Raw genomic sequence first — 17060 nt, forward strand, 5'->3', positions numbered from 1 at the left:
TTTACCGAATCGCCTTAAAAAACAAAGTACAGTCATGAGTCTTGGGTTCCTTTTACCTAAATGTCATAAAAATGAATGCATATTTTGTATCGGCTATTATATATATTTTTCATACTATACATATATGTGCATACATGTATATCTTATATTTATATAACATTATACATGTTCGCTTATATTATAATATACTTTTTACCCTATAGGGACAAAATATAAATAATGGCAAAATATTTTTAATGTTGCCATGTAAAAGATGTGAATCATTAATTTTTCTGCGTTTAGCTGCGTAACAAAGCGACATAGCACTGCGTTCTTCAAAAGTCTGTGCGACACTAGCTGTTTTTTTACTAGGGTTGTCAAAAATATATCTAAATATCGATATATCGGATATTTTTTTCAAAAAAAAATATATTTATATCGAGATATTTTTTTCCCCCAAATATCGAATATCGATATTTTTTTGTGATATTTTTGCGTTGGTCATTTCAAGAATGAGTGCAGCGAGCGCGGATGTAAAAATGATGAAATCGAATTACTTGCATCTTAAAAATGGAACAGCAAAATGTAAACTATGTCAAAAAATTATTAAAACAAGTGGAAATTCAACAAATATGTCGTCGCACATAAAAAACAAGCACTATGACACTTTTGTAAAGTGTATGCAAAAAAAGGTAAGTACTTATAAAGTGCCGTTATTTTTCTGTTTGTGCGTGTGTGTAATTTTAGAGCCCGCGTTTTCTCGAAATGCAATGGTGTGTGTATTTCAAGAAAACGCGGGCAATTTTAGAGCCACACGCACAAATTCTCGAATTATACACCCGATTGAATTTCATATAGATTATTTCGCAATTTCTAATTCTGAATTCTTATTCGTTTGACTAAATAATTAGGTTTCGATGAAGTTTCGTGAAAACCAAACAATTGAACAATCATTTCGAAACATTGAAGCTTTAAAAGGTAAGTAAGAAAAAGTGTGCATTCTGAATTTTATTAACTTGTTCTTCATTTTAGACAATGGACAGAAGGCGAATGAAATATATGAAGCAATTGTCTTCATGATTTGCAGAGACAACATGCCTGTCCGGTGCGTGGAGAAAGAAGGTCTAACACACCTTCTTAAGAAATGTGTCCCGCAATTTAAAATGCCTGGCCGGTCCAAGGCAAGTATTAATTTCGGTTGTTTTACTGTATAGAATAATCATAAAATCAATACGCTTTTCTAAATATATATCATTTTTTCCAGATTACAACAATGATCGAAGAAAAATACAGCAAATCAGTGGATGCTGTTAAAAAGATTTTAAGCGAAGTGGAGGATGTCGCATTCACCTGCGACGCAGTGACTATCACAAACTCAAGCCGATCATTTCTTACAATAACTGCGCATTTTATAAATAAGGAATGTTTGGAATCAATTTGTTTAATGGCAGCTAGAATGGATCAGGTAATTTTTTTATATTGATTATTTTATCTGTGTTTTTGTCACCTCGTTAATTGTTACTCGTATTTGTCTAGTGTTCTGTGAATTTTGGCCATTTGTCACTTTGTTGTTATTTTTACCACCTAATATAAGAAAACCATACATTTCTCAAATTTAATTTAGTCTCATACCAGTGAGTACATAAGCTCTCTATTGGAGAAAGCGTGCGACGATTTTAGCATTGATAAGTCTAAGTGTACAACACTGACCACGGATAATGCGAATAATATGAAAGCCGCATCAAGATATTTTATTGGAAATGGGAAACACATTCCTTGCTTTGCGCATACCATCCACTTAGTGGTAGACGATTCTGTGAAGGAGATCGCATCATTTTGTAGTATTTTGGACAAAGTTAAAAAAATTGTTATGCATTTCAAGCACAGTCCTGCATTAATGGACGAGCTGCGAAAAGCTCAGGCTGATGAGGGAATTCCGGAAGCAAGCCTGTGCAAGCCTCTTGAATTAAATAAAGTCTTAGTAAAGTCTTCATTCCTCGATCCAAGATTTAAAAAGATGTATATCTCGCCAATCGGGGTACAAGAGGCGACTAAAGATATTTTACAAGAATTGATTACATTTACTGAAGAAAAACTGGTATGTCAAAAATTAAAAGATTATAATTATATATTAACTTAAATAACTGTAATTAGTTTACTCACAATAATATTAAAATTCTGTTCAAAAATGTAACTAATTCTTTTTTTTAATTTTTTACAGATTTCAGATGACGAAAATTCAGATGACCAATAGTGATAGCTTGGAAAAGGCGCACAATAGGTCAATTGTGAAAGTAGACGGTTCGGAAAATAGGGAGCTAAAGATGTATCTCAGCTTGCCCCAAACTTCGTGGGAAAGTAACCCAATAATGTTTTGGAGTTCGTATAAGGCAGCTATGCCAGGACTTTCGAAGCTTGCCTTACGATACCTTACAACCCCTGGTAGTTCAGTGCCTTCGAAGCGACTTGCTTCTGCAATTAAATGTGTTGTCTGTGACTCGCGAAGTCGTATGACGGATACACATATAACAGAACGGGTTTTTTTGAAATCTTTAAACTCCAAATACTGGAGTTAAACATGCCTTTGAATATGCAAAATGACAAATTCCGTATTAAGAAAATCCGTATTAAGAAAATGCGTGTGAAGAAAATCTGTATTAAGAAAATGCGTGTAAAGAAAATCCGTATTAAGAAAATAAATTGTTATGTTATTGTGTAAATTTAAATTTATTTTGGGGGAAAAAAATATCTAAAATATCGATATATCGATATTTTTAATGATATATATTAATATCATATCGATATTTCTTCAAAAGCAAAAATATCATCGATACGATATTTTAAAAATATCCGACAACCCTATTTTTTACGCTCTCAACTTGTACTTCGTGCTCACATCGGCATGCACACAGACGGCCACACGAGCAATTGCCGAGCAAAAGTGCCCGCACGGGCTATGGGCGCTTACCTCTGGTTTACTGTGTGTGGCGGGTAACTAGCACCCATTTATTTTCCGTCTCTGTCACTCTGCACTGCCTGCATAGCGCCGCTGTTGCTATGCGGGCATCCATCGCTTCCTCTCTGCTCCTTGTGCTTTCTCATTGGTCACACAGCCTCTCGTGTTGTTATGCGACGCTTTATTTTCCTCTGTCGACGCTGCCATAGCAGTTATACCACTTAATAGACTTAATCAGCATACATACCTACATAAATTGTTTCTAACTATTCTTTATTTAATACACCCTTGCAGTCCTTTGCAATAATATTTTTACATGTCAAAATTCTTTTTCTGCAACTCAAATCTTGTATACACAATAATAATACACTTACTTTCTCAAATACCAGGCTCTGTCCATAGTCGTTGGTTTCCGGCGCCCAAATCGGACACAATTGCTACTACTGGATATCTTCTACGGTACAGATTCCTTAAAATGGTGTTAAGCGTGTCCATGTCCATTCGGGTGTTGTAATCAAAATAAATTGGCTACTTCCATGATTTTTTTAACCCGCGTACAATCGCCAGTTGCACTAACTTGCTTGGCTTGTACACGACGTCCGCTGAGCTGTCATATTCTTAGGCAGCTGCAACCTTCATCTCGTTGAAGGCCAATACGCAAAGCTTATCACTCTCGTCCACTTCCTCATTTGCCTTTAGGTCAATGACCACATCCAGGGTACCAGTCTTTATGTCAAAATCTGATAACCGTCTCTATAAGGTGGCACGATTCGATAAAGGAAGTCCTTTTTGTATAGATGATTATACGCCCGAGGGCCTGCGGTATGGAGGCAAATATCAGCAGACATATCATCTGGATTGAATGATGTACGTTTGCCACCATTTTTCAATATTTTTATTTGGGTTTCTGTGAATATTTTGCCCAGAGACTATTCCAGTTGGCGAAACTCCTCAAGCTGTTGTCGTAAGCTCAGTATACCGTATACAGTTGCGAACTTAAAAATAGCACTACTTGCTGACGTTATGTGTTCAAAGGACTCTTAGCTTTAATTTAAGGTTCAAGGAACATGTGAATACGTTTTTCAACGTAAAATATTTACTACTAATGGAAGCAAAAAAAAATTTATAATAATATCCAACGTATTCAAAGTTTTTCAAGGATTTTCATGAAATACTCAAAAAATACCCGAAACAAAAAATAGCACCACTTGCAGTACTTTGCAGGTTTTGCATTATGGCAGATGATTTTACCACGTCCAGAGCAACTAGCTAAGTTGTATGTGCGGCACATCGACACACTTCAATGTTTGCTATTTGAAAACTAGGCATTGCTTCTAAAAACTCGATTTTTTTTAAATATTCGTCATTCTCACAGGTCTCATCATTGTCTGATGTTATAGAAACTATCTATGTCATACTTTGTAAGGACTTTTAGTATTTCAGTTGCAAGATTTTTCGCAGTACTTGAACCTACACCTTTCAGTTCCACCATTTCTGAAATAACGGATTTTATATTGTGCGCATGCATTTTTTTACAATTGTACATCTACATTTACACCGAATATATTGCGCGTTAACCTTGTTGCACTGTCTATTTTTAATGATATCAATTTATTATTCACACCTCTTCTTATGTCCTTTTTTACATTGTCTGTCACTAGTTTAAATGTTTGTTTGCAGTTTGAGGCATGTAACTTCATGTCCTTCCCACCCGCAGCTTTAAGCCCTTCAAATAAATGCTCTATTAACTTCTTTAAGTTTGACGAATTTAAAACATTAAAAGGAATGCATTCCTCTGTAACTAAGCCTATATAGGCTCGTAATAAGTCTTTTTTATTTACTTCTATTTTAATTTTTTTCATCCAAATTAACTTTGAATTTTATGACACCTCTGAAATGCTTTTCTCAACGTTACCGTTAACATTAATATTAAGTAGTTTTAATAGGTGCGATTTCATATTAAATACTCTATTATTTTTTAGCACACTTTTACATGTTTTACAACACGCGACTCCTTCTTCTAAGTTGTTAGCAAAGTACTTCCATATTTCTTTGCTATTTGCCATTTTTAGTCTCCGAATTTTCTCCACATCGCACAGTGGGCGATTTGGCTGATCTAGCGTAGCGAAATACCAATTTTCAACATTTAAAATCATGCGAAATTTTACTTCCCTCCGATAGTAATATGTTCATTTAGCAAATCGATAGCATCTTTATCGATAATATGTATGTCGTTAATCAGCCCTGAGCTCACAAACACAAAATATTCAAACACAGCTTTTCGTTGCACTTTACCCACGTGTTTACACCGATCTTAGATTGTTGAAAAAAACGTTGTTTTATTCATTTTTAATCCAGTTTTTTTGTATTTCACAATGTGAAGGTATGTATTTTAAGAATCTAAATGTTTTGTGACCTGTGAATATATGTGATATATGTTTAATTGTAGTTTTAACTATCTGTCTCTCTAATACCCTATGGTTAACCAATTTCATCTTCTGTAGAATAAAAAATTATAAGGCCCGTATTGGATCGTAAAAATGTTATCTTTGTGATATTATATTGTTCGTCCACTATGTGAATTGTCCAACATTAGCTGCTCATTCTAACAATGTAGCTTTTTATAGGAACCATGTCGGTCTGCAAGTGGCAACTTTTTATAGTATGGCATGAGGAAAAATGCTCTTCAAATAAGTATTCCGCACTTGTCTACTACATTTTTTCTAATGATCTCAAGAAATCGGACTGTAGTGAGCAGGACTACCATTCAATTATGGATAAACTAAAAATTTTCCACAAAAAATTGTCTGAAAAGTGGAAGAAAAGTAACAGAGATAAGAATCAATTGAAGAACAACAACGCAGCCTGGCTCAACGACGATTTGGTTCTTCTGAGCCCTGAAGAAAAATTGGCTCCAGGGCGAAAACCAAAAGATATTGAAAATTGCCACTCCAACCGTCAGTGCACAAAATTATCACATCTTGTGGAAAACAATTCTTGCAATGACCTTATGAGAGCAACACGTATAAACCTTTATAAATGTAGTATACGGAGTGCATCGGACATTGTTTCAATAGTAGAAGCAGATCCCGACGCATCTAAAAAATAACCAGAGGGCCGGGGCTAACTTTTACCGCGTCAAAGTTTGTATACCCTTGCAAGTTTTTTGTGTAAAAGGTCTAATGTTTGCGAAAAAACGGCTTAGGAAATAACGAAGATATTGATCAAAGTCACTGTTCACCACCGATTGTTCCTATGGGAGCTATATGATAGAGTCACCCGATCTTGATCAAATTTGGCACAGTCGTTTGTTAGTGTAATAAATTCATAAATATTGAATTTCACGACAATAGCTCCAAAAATAACGAAGGTATTGAGAAAAGTCACAGTTCGTGACTTTGACGTTTGTATGGGAGCTATATGATATAGTGATCCGATCCGGCTGAATCCAAAATATACAAACTGTGCAGTATATACAAACCTACGTGCAAAATTTCAGCTCTTTAGCTCTTACGGTCTAGGAGGAGATCGCGTCGATCCAGACGGACGGACATGGCTATTTGAACTCGTCTCGTCGTGCTGATCAAAAATATATATACTTTATATGGTCGGAGATGCTTCCTTCTATGCGTTGCACACTTCTCACCAAAATTAATATACCCTTTGTGCAAGGGTATAAAAAAAAGTTTGCATGCAGAACAACAATTATCCATTAAATATTCTCCAGAAGAAGCATTGGCGCTTTATATTGATGGCGATTACTCAAAAAACTCATACAAGCTATTGCAAGCAGGCACAAAAGCGCGAAAAGCCAATATTTTTCCAACATATGATTTTTTGCGATCGGCATAAAAAAAATGTGCTATCCGGATTGCATCAGAACGAAAGAAAGTTGGGCTGAAGTTCCTTTACAAGAAATGCTGGACCACACCATTACGAGAATTGTTGGTGTGCATCCCGAAGTTTTTCGCCAACTCTCGGATAATGGCGATAAATATAAGTCTTTGAGCCTCATTTCTAAATGGGGTTGCGATGGGAGTTCGGGACACGCGACATAACGGCAGAGCTTCAGTAATTCGGAGCTTAAGATGGCAGATGAGCACATATTTTTCATATGCATAGTGCCACTACAATTGCAAGTGGAAAGCAGCGTACTTTGGCAAAATCCTTGCCTGGCATCGACTCGGTATTGGAGACCTTTAAAAATAATGTTTGCCAAAGAGTCTACAAAATTGGTTACAGCGGAAATTGAAAAAATGAATTCACAGATATTGAAAATTGTGCCTACGCGCTTAAGTAGCTTTCAAGTTTACCACAAATTGCAACTTACCATGATCGATGGCAAAGTTTTAAGTGTGATTGCCGAAACATCATCGCAAAAATGTGGTATTTGTAAAGCAACGCCCAAGGCTATGAACGATTTAAATGCAATTAACAACTTGGCAAGAAATGAGGACTTGCTGAAGTTTGGATTATCGACTTTGCATTGTTGGATTCGCTGCTTTGAATGTATGCTACATATCGGCTATCGTCTACCAATTAAAAAGGGGCAAGTTCGTGCTTCGGACAAGAGCATAGTCGATAAACAAAAGGCAGTCATCCAAGAAAGATTCAGAATCGAAATGTCTTTATTGGTAGATATTCGAATTCAAGGGTGTGGCAACACGAATAGTGGAAAAACAGCTCGAAGGTTTTTCGAAAAGTCAGAACTGTCCAAATTACTGGTGTAAACCATGACCTGATAAAAAGACTTGGTGTTATTTTGCGTTCCATGTGTTCAGGTTGTGCAATAAATGCCGATAGCTTTAGAAAATATACGATGGAAACTGCAAAGATATTTGTGCAAGAATATTCTTGGTTTTACATGCCCAGCTCATTGCACAAAATATTAATTCACGGAGCCGAAATTATCGAATGTGTACCACTTCCGATTGGCATGATGTCGGAAGAAGCTTTGGAAGCAAATAACAAAAATTTATGAAATTTTCGGCTCAAGCATACACGAAAAAATTCGCGTGTAAATACAATGGAGGATTTAATGAATTCATTATTAATTGCTTCAGACCCACTTATAACAAGTTTGTGCAAAAACAAACGAAATAAATCTAGTAATGTTTAACATGTCGAAAAATTAGTATAAATGTTGCAAGGTGATGCGCTACTATATTTTTGAACACAGCTGTATGTGGTCGGGTATGGCATAAAAAGAATAACAATGAACTTAAAATTTAAGTATTTTATAATTTTTATGTAAAAGTCCATAGGACAACATAGCGACAATTGTCCCTCCTGTCTAGGTTTAGTTCTCTTTTCTTTCATTCAATATATTCAGTTTTGTACAATCGCTTAAACAATAAACACACATTACTCCCTCACTTGTCCGTAATTCATAATCTACTATATATTGTTCAGCCAAAAAGACAGTGATCTAGATTAACCGTATCTCGCCCTAATCCATCCCTTTGAGTTAGATTCCATCAACGGCTAACCCAAACGGAAACCAGTGAACGGACCTATCATCTTGATTTGTATACATGATATGTACCAGAGATCTGCAAAATTCACTTTTTTCTCAATTCCACTGACTGAACGAAAGTCAGCGTTGAATGTAAATCAGCTCATGCTGATGAGCATACGAATTGCGTTTATGCACAGCCTTCGGTACACATTTTAGCTTGGCCGAATAATCGTGCCATGCGGCTCAACCGATGAAACATTCATATGTACGCGAACTCACTGTTGAGTTTATTCATGGTCAATGTGCTACCGATCTTTTGGGCGTATGTTGTTTCGGCTCGACATTGATTTAACTCAACTCGTATGAGTTTGTTCATATGCTAAGTCAAGGAAATCAAAATAAGTAATTTCACAACAGATTATATATTTTCATATTCAATGACAACGGCTAAAGGAAAATTAAAAAATTAATGAAATAAAATAAAAAAATATTTCACTTACATATCTATCTATATACACTGCGCGTCATTAGGTTAGGTCAGGTTGTATGTACGTACATATGTAGGTATATAAAAATATTGTGTGAGCACCTACGACCGCTATGCATTCAAAAACTACTGAACGGATTGCGTTCAAATTTTGGCACACTGTGGAATCAGGTTCAAGCATTTTTGTCTACTTTCTTATAGTAGGCGGGGGCAGTTACATGTCAACCACGTGGTAAGAAATTCATTCATTCCTGTTTCAGTTACAAACGAAATAATGCAGGTGGTGTTTTGATCGCTGTCGATTCAGCGTTCTCGTCTGAAATTGTCCAGTTATCCAATCAGGAGATTGAATTTGTCTGTGTTAAAATTTCTTTAAATTCTTTTTCTGCCTATATTACTTGTTCGTATATTCCACCACAGTCCGACTTGGCAGTATACATTCACCATTTGGAAGCTATTCAACTTGTTTCCTCATATCTCTTGGTCAAAGACTTACTCGTTGTTCTGGGAGATTTTAATTCACCTGAGATTGCCTGGACCCTTTCATATGATTCTTTATTACTGTTGCCCTCCTCGTCACATTGTTTCATAGATGGTCTGCTTGAGTTGTCCCTAACTCAAATAAGTCCTGTCCGGAATAGTCGTGACAGATCACTCGCTCTGGTATTTGTGTTGGATTCTCCCAAATGCGCTGTGTTCAGGACTGATCCTTTAGTTATCTCTGAAGATAACTTTCATCCAACTCTGGATGTAACCATTGACCTTCCTTTTGGGGTTATTTCTCGAACAATGCGAGCGATCACCTATGCCTTGAAAATTTAGTTCGTATGTCAAAACTTACATCCTAAACATGCTACAGCAGTAAAGTTAGTTACAAATAGTCATTCGTAGTGTACGCACGTGTGCACAAGTTAATATTTAAATTATATATTTCTAAATATATTTGTTAGTGAAATTTACGGGAGCCCTAAATTTTATGAAACGTGTTTATATATTTGATTGTTCAGCCCTGCATAGTTTTTTTGCAATTTTCCTCGTTACTATTCCCGCGACCAAGGAAAAGTGTCAATTTTTTGTGATATCCTTTTTTAATCTCGACCTAATATTTAAATTAAAACAATGACACTACAATTGGATCAAATCATCGAGGGTCTGCTTTGCTCAGATAACAATAGGATACAGTTGGCCACTGCCGAATTTGCTAAGGCCTATGATGATCCAGAGACTTTATGGACGTTGTGCCAAATTATCGTATCGCCACGTGACACACAAGTACGGCAATTGTCTGCCGTTTTATTGAACAAGCGTATAAAGGAGCTTCGTCACTGGCAAATGGTTTCGCAACAGCAGCAGGAAGCCATCAAACAAGCCATCATGGAGGCCCTTATATTGGAGAAAGAAAAAAAGGTGAAGAATATAATTGCGCAATGTGTAGCCTCCGTGATCCGTCATGACTCTTCTACGAAGGACGTATGGTTAGGGCATGTTCTGAAATTCATTTACGAACGTTGCAGTCTGCCCGATGCGAAAGAAAGTGAGCTCGGATCATCGACTTTTGCCACATTAACTGATTCAGCGCCCGACCAATTTGTCAATCACATGGACTCGATTTGCGAAATGTTTGCCTCAGTCCTTGTTAATGCTGAGACGCGGGGAGATTTGGCTTCACCCACTGTATCCAACATAATAGTTGGCATGTCTAATCTAATGCCATTTGTCAGTGGTCACACAACACCAGAACGGACTGTGCTCAAGGTGATGCCGTTGCTTATCAAAACAGTTTCGGCATTCGTCGTTAAAGGGAATGCAGATGATTTTTCTATCGTTTTCGACATATTTGACAGCATGGCCGAATATGTTCCCAAATTGTTCAATAACAACATAAAACCTTTAATGGAGTTCTGCCTGACCACCGCCAACAACAAGCAGATCGAAGATGCCATTCGAATTCAAGTAGTGATATTGATTGGTTGCATTGTGCGGCTAAAAAAGAAGGACATAGCCAAACAAAAATTATTGGAGCCAATTCTACAGGTTATCTTTGAAATGATGTGCTGTGAAACTGACAGTGATGACGCCGAGGAACTTTCCACCGATGGGAATGGTCCCGTCACAGCGGCCACACAAACTCTTGATTTATTGGCCTTAAACATGTCGACAGAAAAGCTGATACCTCCACTACTGCTATTGCTGGAACTGGCTCTCCAAAATGCTGATCCCTACCGTCGTCGAGCAGCCTTCCTTTGTATGGCTGTCATTGCCGATGGCTGTGCTGAAACCATATGCAGCAAATACCTAGAGATAATGCTAAACATTATAAAGAGTGGTATAGCCGATCAAGCGCCCGTAGTTCGCAAAGCTGCCTTTTTCACTTTGGGCCAGTTTTCTGAGCATCTACAACCGGAAATATCCAAATTCGCTCCACAGATATTGCCCGTTCTTTTTGATTTTCTGCATCAGTTGGTTGTGGAGCTAAAGATGGGTCAACCCGAACCGAAACATTTGGAGCGCATGTTTTATGCTTTGGAAACGTATTGCGAAAATTTGGAAGATAACATTGTGCCGCATTTGCCATTGCTGATGGACCGACTTTTCGAAACTTTGGATAACAATAATTCGCCGCGCTTGCGGGAATTAGCCTTGTCGGCTGTCGCATCTACTGCCACGGCAGCAAAAGAACATATGATGCCATATTTTCCAAGAATTGTGACCATATTTCAAGCATATTTGGTAAAGGAGTGTGCTGAGGAAGCGAATTCTTTGCGTATTCAAGCAATAGATACATTGGCCGCAATTACCCGGGAGATAGGAAAGGAAAATTTCATACCATTGGCAAATGATACAATGACATATTGCTTGATGATGTTGTCAGAGGGTCCAGACGACCCAGACATCCGTCGCTCCATTTACAATTTAATGGGTGCTCTATCCAAAGTGGTCAATGAAAGCATGGCTTATGTGTACCCCAAGATAATGGATCGTGTGATAGAATCTGTTATTTCTTTTGAAGATATTCTGCCCATTGTTCAGGAGAATGCCGCACGCTCCTTATATTTAGAGGGAGAAGAAAATGGATTTGACAGAGAAATCGATCTAGACAATACAGACGATGAAGATGATGAGCTCGATGGTTTTACAGCTGAAAACGATTTTGTCATGGAGAAAGAAGAGGCCATTTTGGCTCTTAAAGAATTCGCAACCAATACCCGTAGTGCTTTTGCCCCGTATCTGCAATCAGCCTTCGAGAATGTGTACAAAGTGATAAATCATCCGCAAGACTCAATTCGTAAAGCAGCCGTGGAAACCATATGTGAGTTTGTGGCCGCACTGCATCGTCTAGGTGATACTGACGGTGTGAGGTGGGCAAGTGAGATTGCCATGCCAAAATTTGTACAAATAATTCGCAAAGATGAGGAACGTACTGTGGTTATCCATTTGCTTGAAGTGATGACTGATTTATTGAGAGAGATTAAGACTGCGGCTGTCCCTTCGCAAGAGATAAGTGAACTAATCTTTAATTGTATTAAAGATGTTTTAAACGCAAAAATGGCATGTCAATTCAATGAACCAAGTGAAGCCGGCGATGAAGAAGACCCAGAGGATAGTGAATACGACGAGATGCTTATTGAGAATGCTGGCAATTTGTTTCCCATGTTCGGACTTGCCATTCAACCAGAACAGTTCTCATTGTATTTTGGCAGAATTTTCAATATCTTTACCAATAAGTTGAACAAGGCCAAGCGTAACGATTCTGCTGAACAGAGAGCTTTTGTCTATGACGTTTTGGCCGACTCCGTTAAATCTTTGGGCTCCTGTGTGGTCACCTATTTTGATATCCTCTGCCCCTTGTTCATAGGCGGGGTGAGCGATAAGGATGCCAAGGTTCGTAAAAACTGCTTCTTTGGCTTGGGTGAACTGGTACTCTACGCGGAGGAAAAATCGTTTGAAACATACCCTGTAATTTTGCAAACTCTCTCCAATGCCATATCAAAGGAGCTGAATCCTTCGGCAATGGATAATATATGCGGCGCCGTGGCCCGTCTTCTGGTGCTTAATCATGAAGCTGTACCTTTAGCTCAAGTTCTGCCTGTTTTTCTTAATCATTTACCATTGTGCGAAGATACCGAAGAGAATGATATGATTTTGAAAGCATTCTGTGCTCTCTATATGAAAGCGCATTACAGTATTGTAGACTTCATCGAACAGATGCTGGCAATTGTCATTGATGTTCTATATAAAAAACAGATGCCAGATAAAGAAAGCACAGCCAGTGCCATTGAATTCGTCAAAGAGATCCGTCAGCAATACCCAAATAAGTTCAATAATGTTATCAATTCGAATCAGGAGGTGTATGCTTTTGTAAATTCTCTGTAAAATGACATCCATATTTTCGCACACCTTCTACCTATTGTTATTGTTATTATAATTATATGTTTTAAAGTAAGACTTAAAAAAAAGGACGTTGTCCACAGATTTTGGACCAAGACGAAGATTTTTTAAAGCAAAGCTGGCAAGTTTTGGATTTTTGTTTTCCTTAGTTTTCCACCATTCTAGCACATTAAAGTCATTACATATTTTCACATATTCCTTACAGTAGCCTCCCATTTCATCAGTAGTTGTTTTCAACGTATTTAATGTGGACACTTTAAAAAGATGGGGTAAAAAAATGGGCATCTTTATCTTTAGTTTGTGGGGTTGTTGTTGAATTAAGCGGATCAACCAAACCACAGCTGTCATATATGAGCCTGATGAATTTATATCAGAGGCATTAATTTTTGAAATGCAAAATTGTCCAATCTCATTTTGATCAATTGCATGTTTAAAGCATGTTGCATGTTTTAAGCAGGCGGAAATAAATTATGCCATACATCGATTTCAGCTCTGTAGCTTTAACCGTCTAGGAGGAGTTTGCGTTGATCCAGACGGACGGACAGACGGACGGACAGACGGACGGACATGGCTATTTGAACTCGTCTCGTCGTGCTGATCAAGAATATATATACTTTATATGGTCGGAAATGCTTCCTTCTATGCGTTTCACACTTCTGACCAAAATTAATATACCCTTTTTGCAAGGGTATAAAAAGTCACTGTTCGTGTAATCCGATCCGGCTGAACTCGAGATATACAACGCCTGCAGTATATATAAGCCTACATGCTACATAATTTCAGCTCTATAGCTCTTACGGTCTAGGAGAAGTTTGCGCTGACCCAGACGAACGGACGGACAGACGGACGGACATGGCTATTTGAACTCGTCTCGTCGTGCGGATCAAAATTATATATACTTTATATGGTCGGAGATGCTTCCTTCTATGCGTTGTACACTTCTGACCAAAATTAATATACCGTTTTTGCAAGGCTATAAAAAACAAAGAGTTTGAAGTTGGTTTAATTTCTTGCTGTTGTTTGACACTTCGGCGGAAATGCCCATATACGAAATATGGTGTCTCTAGCTAGAACAGTCTTTAAGAAACCCACTTTTGTTTCAATTGCAGGGGCGGAAAGGGGCGTGGCAAAAATTTAAAATAAACTTGATAACTTTACATACTACACGAGTCTATATACCAAATTTGGTACCTCTACCTTTTATAGTCTCCGAGAGCTATGTAGGTGTTCATACGGACAGATGGACAAGGCTAGATCGACTAGGCTGTACATGCTGATCAAGAATATATGTATTAGGTGTTTGGTGAACGTCGTAGATACTTCCTAAAGCCTTTCTCGTCAAATAAAACTATCTTGCAATCCGAAAATAATCCTAGGTACACCAAAAACAACAGTAGCATAAGCATAATGATATTTGCATGCTTTTCTTACAACTTCGCTGGCAACGGAAATATGGATAGATATGTTTATGTAGATATATTACGAAGTACAATGCTCCCATGTGCCAGTTGGGAAATGACTATAAAATGGACATTTCAATAGGATAACGATCCGAAACATACCAGAAAGCTTGCGAAAGATTGGTTTGCATCCAAAAAATCGATGTTATCCTAAGGCAACCTCAGTCCCCAGATCTTAATCCGATCAAGGACTTATGGGAAGATGTTAGGCGGGTTGTGGCAACATCAAATCCATTTAAAAAAAAACTGAGCTTTGGCAAATAGTTCAAAAGCATGGTCGCAAATCCCCTTGAAGCCTTGTCAGGACCTCATCGATTCGATGATCCGCCGATGCGATGCCGGTATTTAAAAAAAAAGGCTATACAACAAAGTATTAGACATTACTAAGTAAGAAGAGCTCAAAAAATCACTTTTGAATTAAATTGAACTATTTTTTTTTTGTCTCCTTTGTAACCACTACTATAAATTTGAACAGGCACTTTTTGGTGTATTTGGCAAAAGTCGTTAAAAAATTATATAAAAAAACGGAATCTAATAACAATTCTCATCTTTATATTCCATTCTTTGAAAAATATGAAATAAAAATTTAATTTTTAATGTTTAACATGTCGAAAAATTAGTATAAATGTTGCAAGGTGATGCGCTACTATATTTTTGAACACAGCTGTATGTGGTCGGGTATGGTATAAAAAGAATAACAATGAACTTAAAATTTAAGTATTTTATAATTTTTATGTAAAAGTCCATAGGACAACATAGCGACAATTGTCCCTCCTGTCTAGGTTTAGTTCTCTTTTCTTTCATTCAATATATTCAGTTTTGTACAATCGCTTAAACAATAAACACACATTACTCCCTCACTTGTCCGTAATTCATAATCTACTATATATTGTTCAGCCAAAAAGACAGTGATCTAGATTAACCGCATCTCGCCCTAATCCATCCCTTTGAGTTAGATTCCATCAACGGTTAACCCAAACGGAAACCAGTGAACGGACCTATCATCTTGATTTGTATACATGATATGTACCAGAGATCTGCAAAATTCACTTTTTTCTCAATTCCACTGACTGAACGAAAGTCAGCGTTGAATGTAAATCAGCTCATGCTGATGAGCATACGAATTGCGTTTATGCACAGCCTTCGGTACACATTTTAGCTTGGCCGAATAATCGTGCCATGCGGCTCAACCGATGAAACATTCATATGTACGCGAACTCACTGTTGAGTTTATTCATGGTCAATGTGCTACCGATCTTTTGGGCGTATGTTGTTTCGGCTCGACATTGATTTAACTCAACTCGTATGAGTTTGTTCATATGCTAAGTCAAGGAAATCAAAATAAGTAATTTCACAACAGATTATATATTTTCATATTCAATGACAACGGCTAAAGGAAAATTAAAAAATTAATGAAATAAAATAAAAAAATATTTCACTTACATATCTATCTATATACACTGCGCGTCATTAGGTTAGGTCAGGTTGTATGTACGTACATATGTAGGTATATAAAAATATTGTGTGAGCACCTACGACCGCTATGCATTCAAAAACTACTGAACCGATTGCGTTCAAATTTTGGCACACTGTGGAATCAGGTTCAAGCATTTTTGTCTACTTTCTTATAGTAGGCGGGGGCAGTTACATGTCAACCACGTGGTAAGAAATTCATTCATTCCTGTTTCAGTTACAAACGAAATAATGCAGGTGGTGTTTTGATCGCTGTCGATTCAGCGTTCTCGTCTGAAATTGTCCAGTTATCCAATCAGGAGATTGAATTTGTCTGTGTTAAAATTTCTTTAAATTCTTTTTCTGCCTATATTACTTGTTCGTATATTCCACCACAGTCCGACTTGGCAGTATACATTCACCATTTGGAAGCTATTCAACTTGTTTCCTCATATCTCTTGGTCAAAGACTTACTCGTTGTTCTGGGAGATTTTAATTCACCTGAGATTGCCTGGACCCTTTCATATGATTCTTTATTACTGTTGCCCTCCTCGTCACATTGTTTCATAGATGGTCTGCTTGAGTTGTCCCTAACTCAAATAAATCCTGTCCGGAATAGTCGTGACAGATCACTCGATCTGGTATTTGTGTTGGATTCTCCCAACTGCGCTGTGTTCAGGACTGATCCTTTAGTTATCTCTGAAGATAACTTTTATCCAACTCTGGATGTAACCATTGACCTTCCTTTTGGGGTTATTTCTCGAACAATGCGAGCGATCACCTATGCCTTGAAAATTTAGTTCGTATGTCAAAACTTACATCCTAAACATGCTACAGCAGTAAAGTTAGTTACAAATAGTCATTCGTAGTGTACGCACG

General features: G+C 37.4%; 2 protein-coding genes across 3 annotated transcripts; both read left to right on the top strand.

The window, feature by feature from the left end:
* Nucleotides 1-492: 492 nt before the first annotated feature.
* Nucleotides 493-2684, top strand: LOC124460542 (E3 SUMO-protein ligase ZBED1-like). 2 transcript variants are annotated; one of them, XR_006954454.1, is made up of 6 exons: nucleotides 493-671; nucleotides 891-957; nucleotides 1012-1160; nucleotides 1244-1444; nucleotides 1516-2077; nucleotides 2201-2684. XR_006954454.1 is itself a non-coding variant. In XM_047011565.1 (5 exons), the coding sequence occupies exons 1-5, from the start codon at nucleotides 519-521 to the stop codon at nucleotides 2231-2233; spliced, it is 603 nt and encodes a 200-aa protein (XP_046867521.1). In that variant the 5' UTR covers nucleotides 493-518; the 3' UTR covers nucleotides 2234-2683. The 2 variants fall into 2 exon arrangements, 1 of the variants encoding a protein (XP_046867521.1); XM_047011565.1 differs by lacking the exon at nucleotides 1516-2077 and having other exon boundaries at nucleotides 2201-2683.
* Nucleotides 2685-9780: 7096 nt separating this feature from the next.
* On the top strand, nucleotides 9781-13326 carry LOC6652971 (importin-4). Its single transcript, XM_015176428.3, has one exon. The coding sequence runs from the start codon at nucleotides 10000-10002 to the stop codon at nucleotides 13252-13254; it is 3255 nt and encodes a 1084-aa protein (XP_015031914.3). The 5' UTR covers nucleotides 9781-9999; the 3' UTR covers nucleotides 13255-13326.
* The last annotated feature ends 3734 nt before the right edge of the window (nucleotides 13327-17060 follow it).

Source organism: Drosophila willistoni (assembly GCF_018902025.1).
Source record: "Drosophila willistoni isolate 14030-0811.24 chromosome XL unlocalized genomic scaffold, UCI_dwil_1.1 Seg142, whole genome shotgun sequence".
Classification (NCBI taxonomy): domain Eukaryota; kingdom Metazoa; phylum Arthropoda; class Insecta; order Diptera; family Drosophilidae; genus Drosophila; species Drosophila willistoni.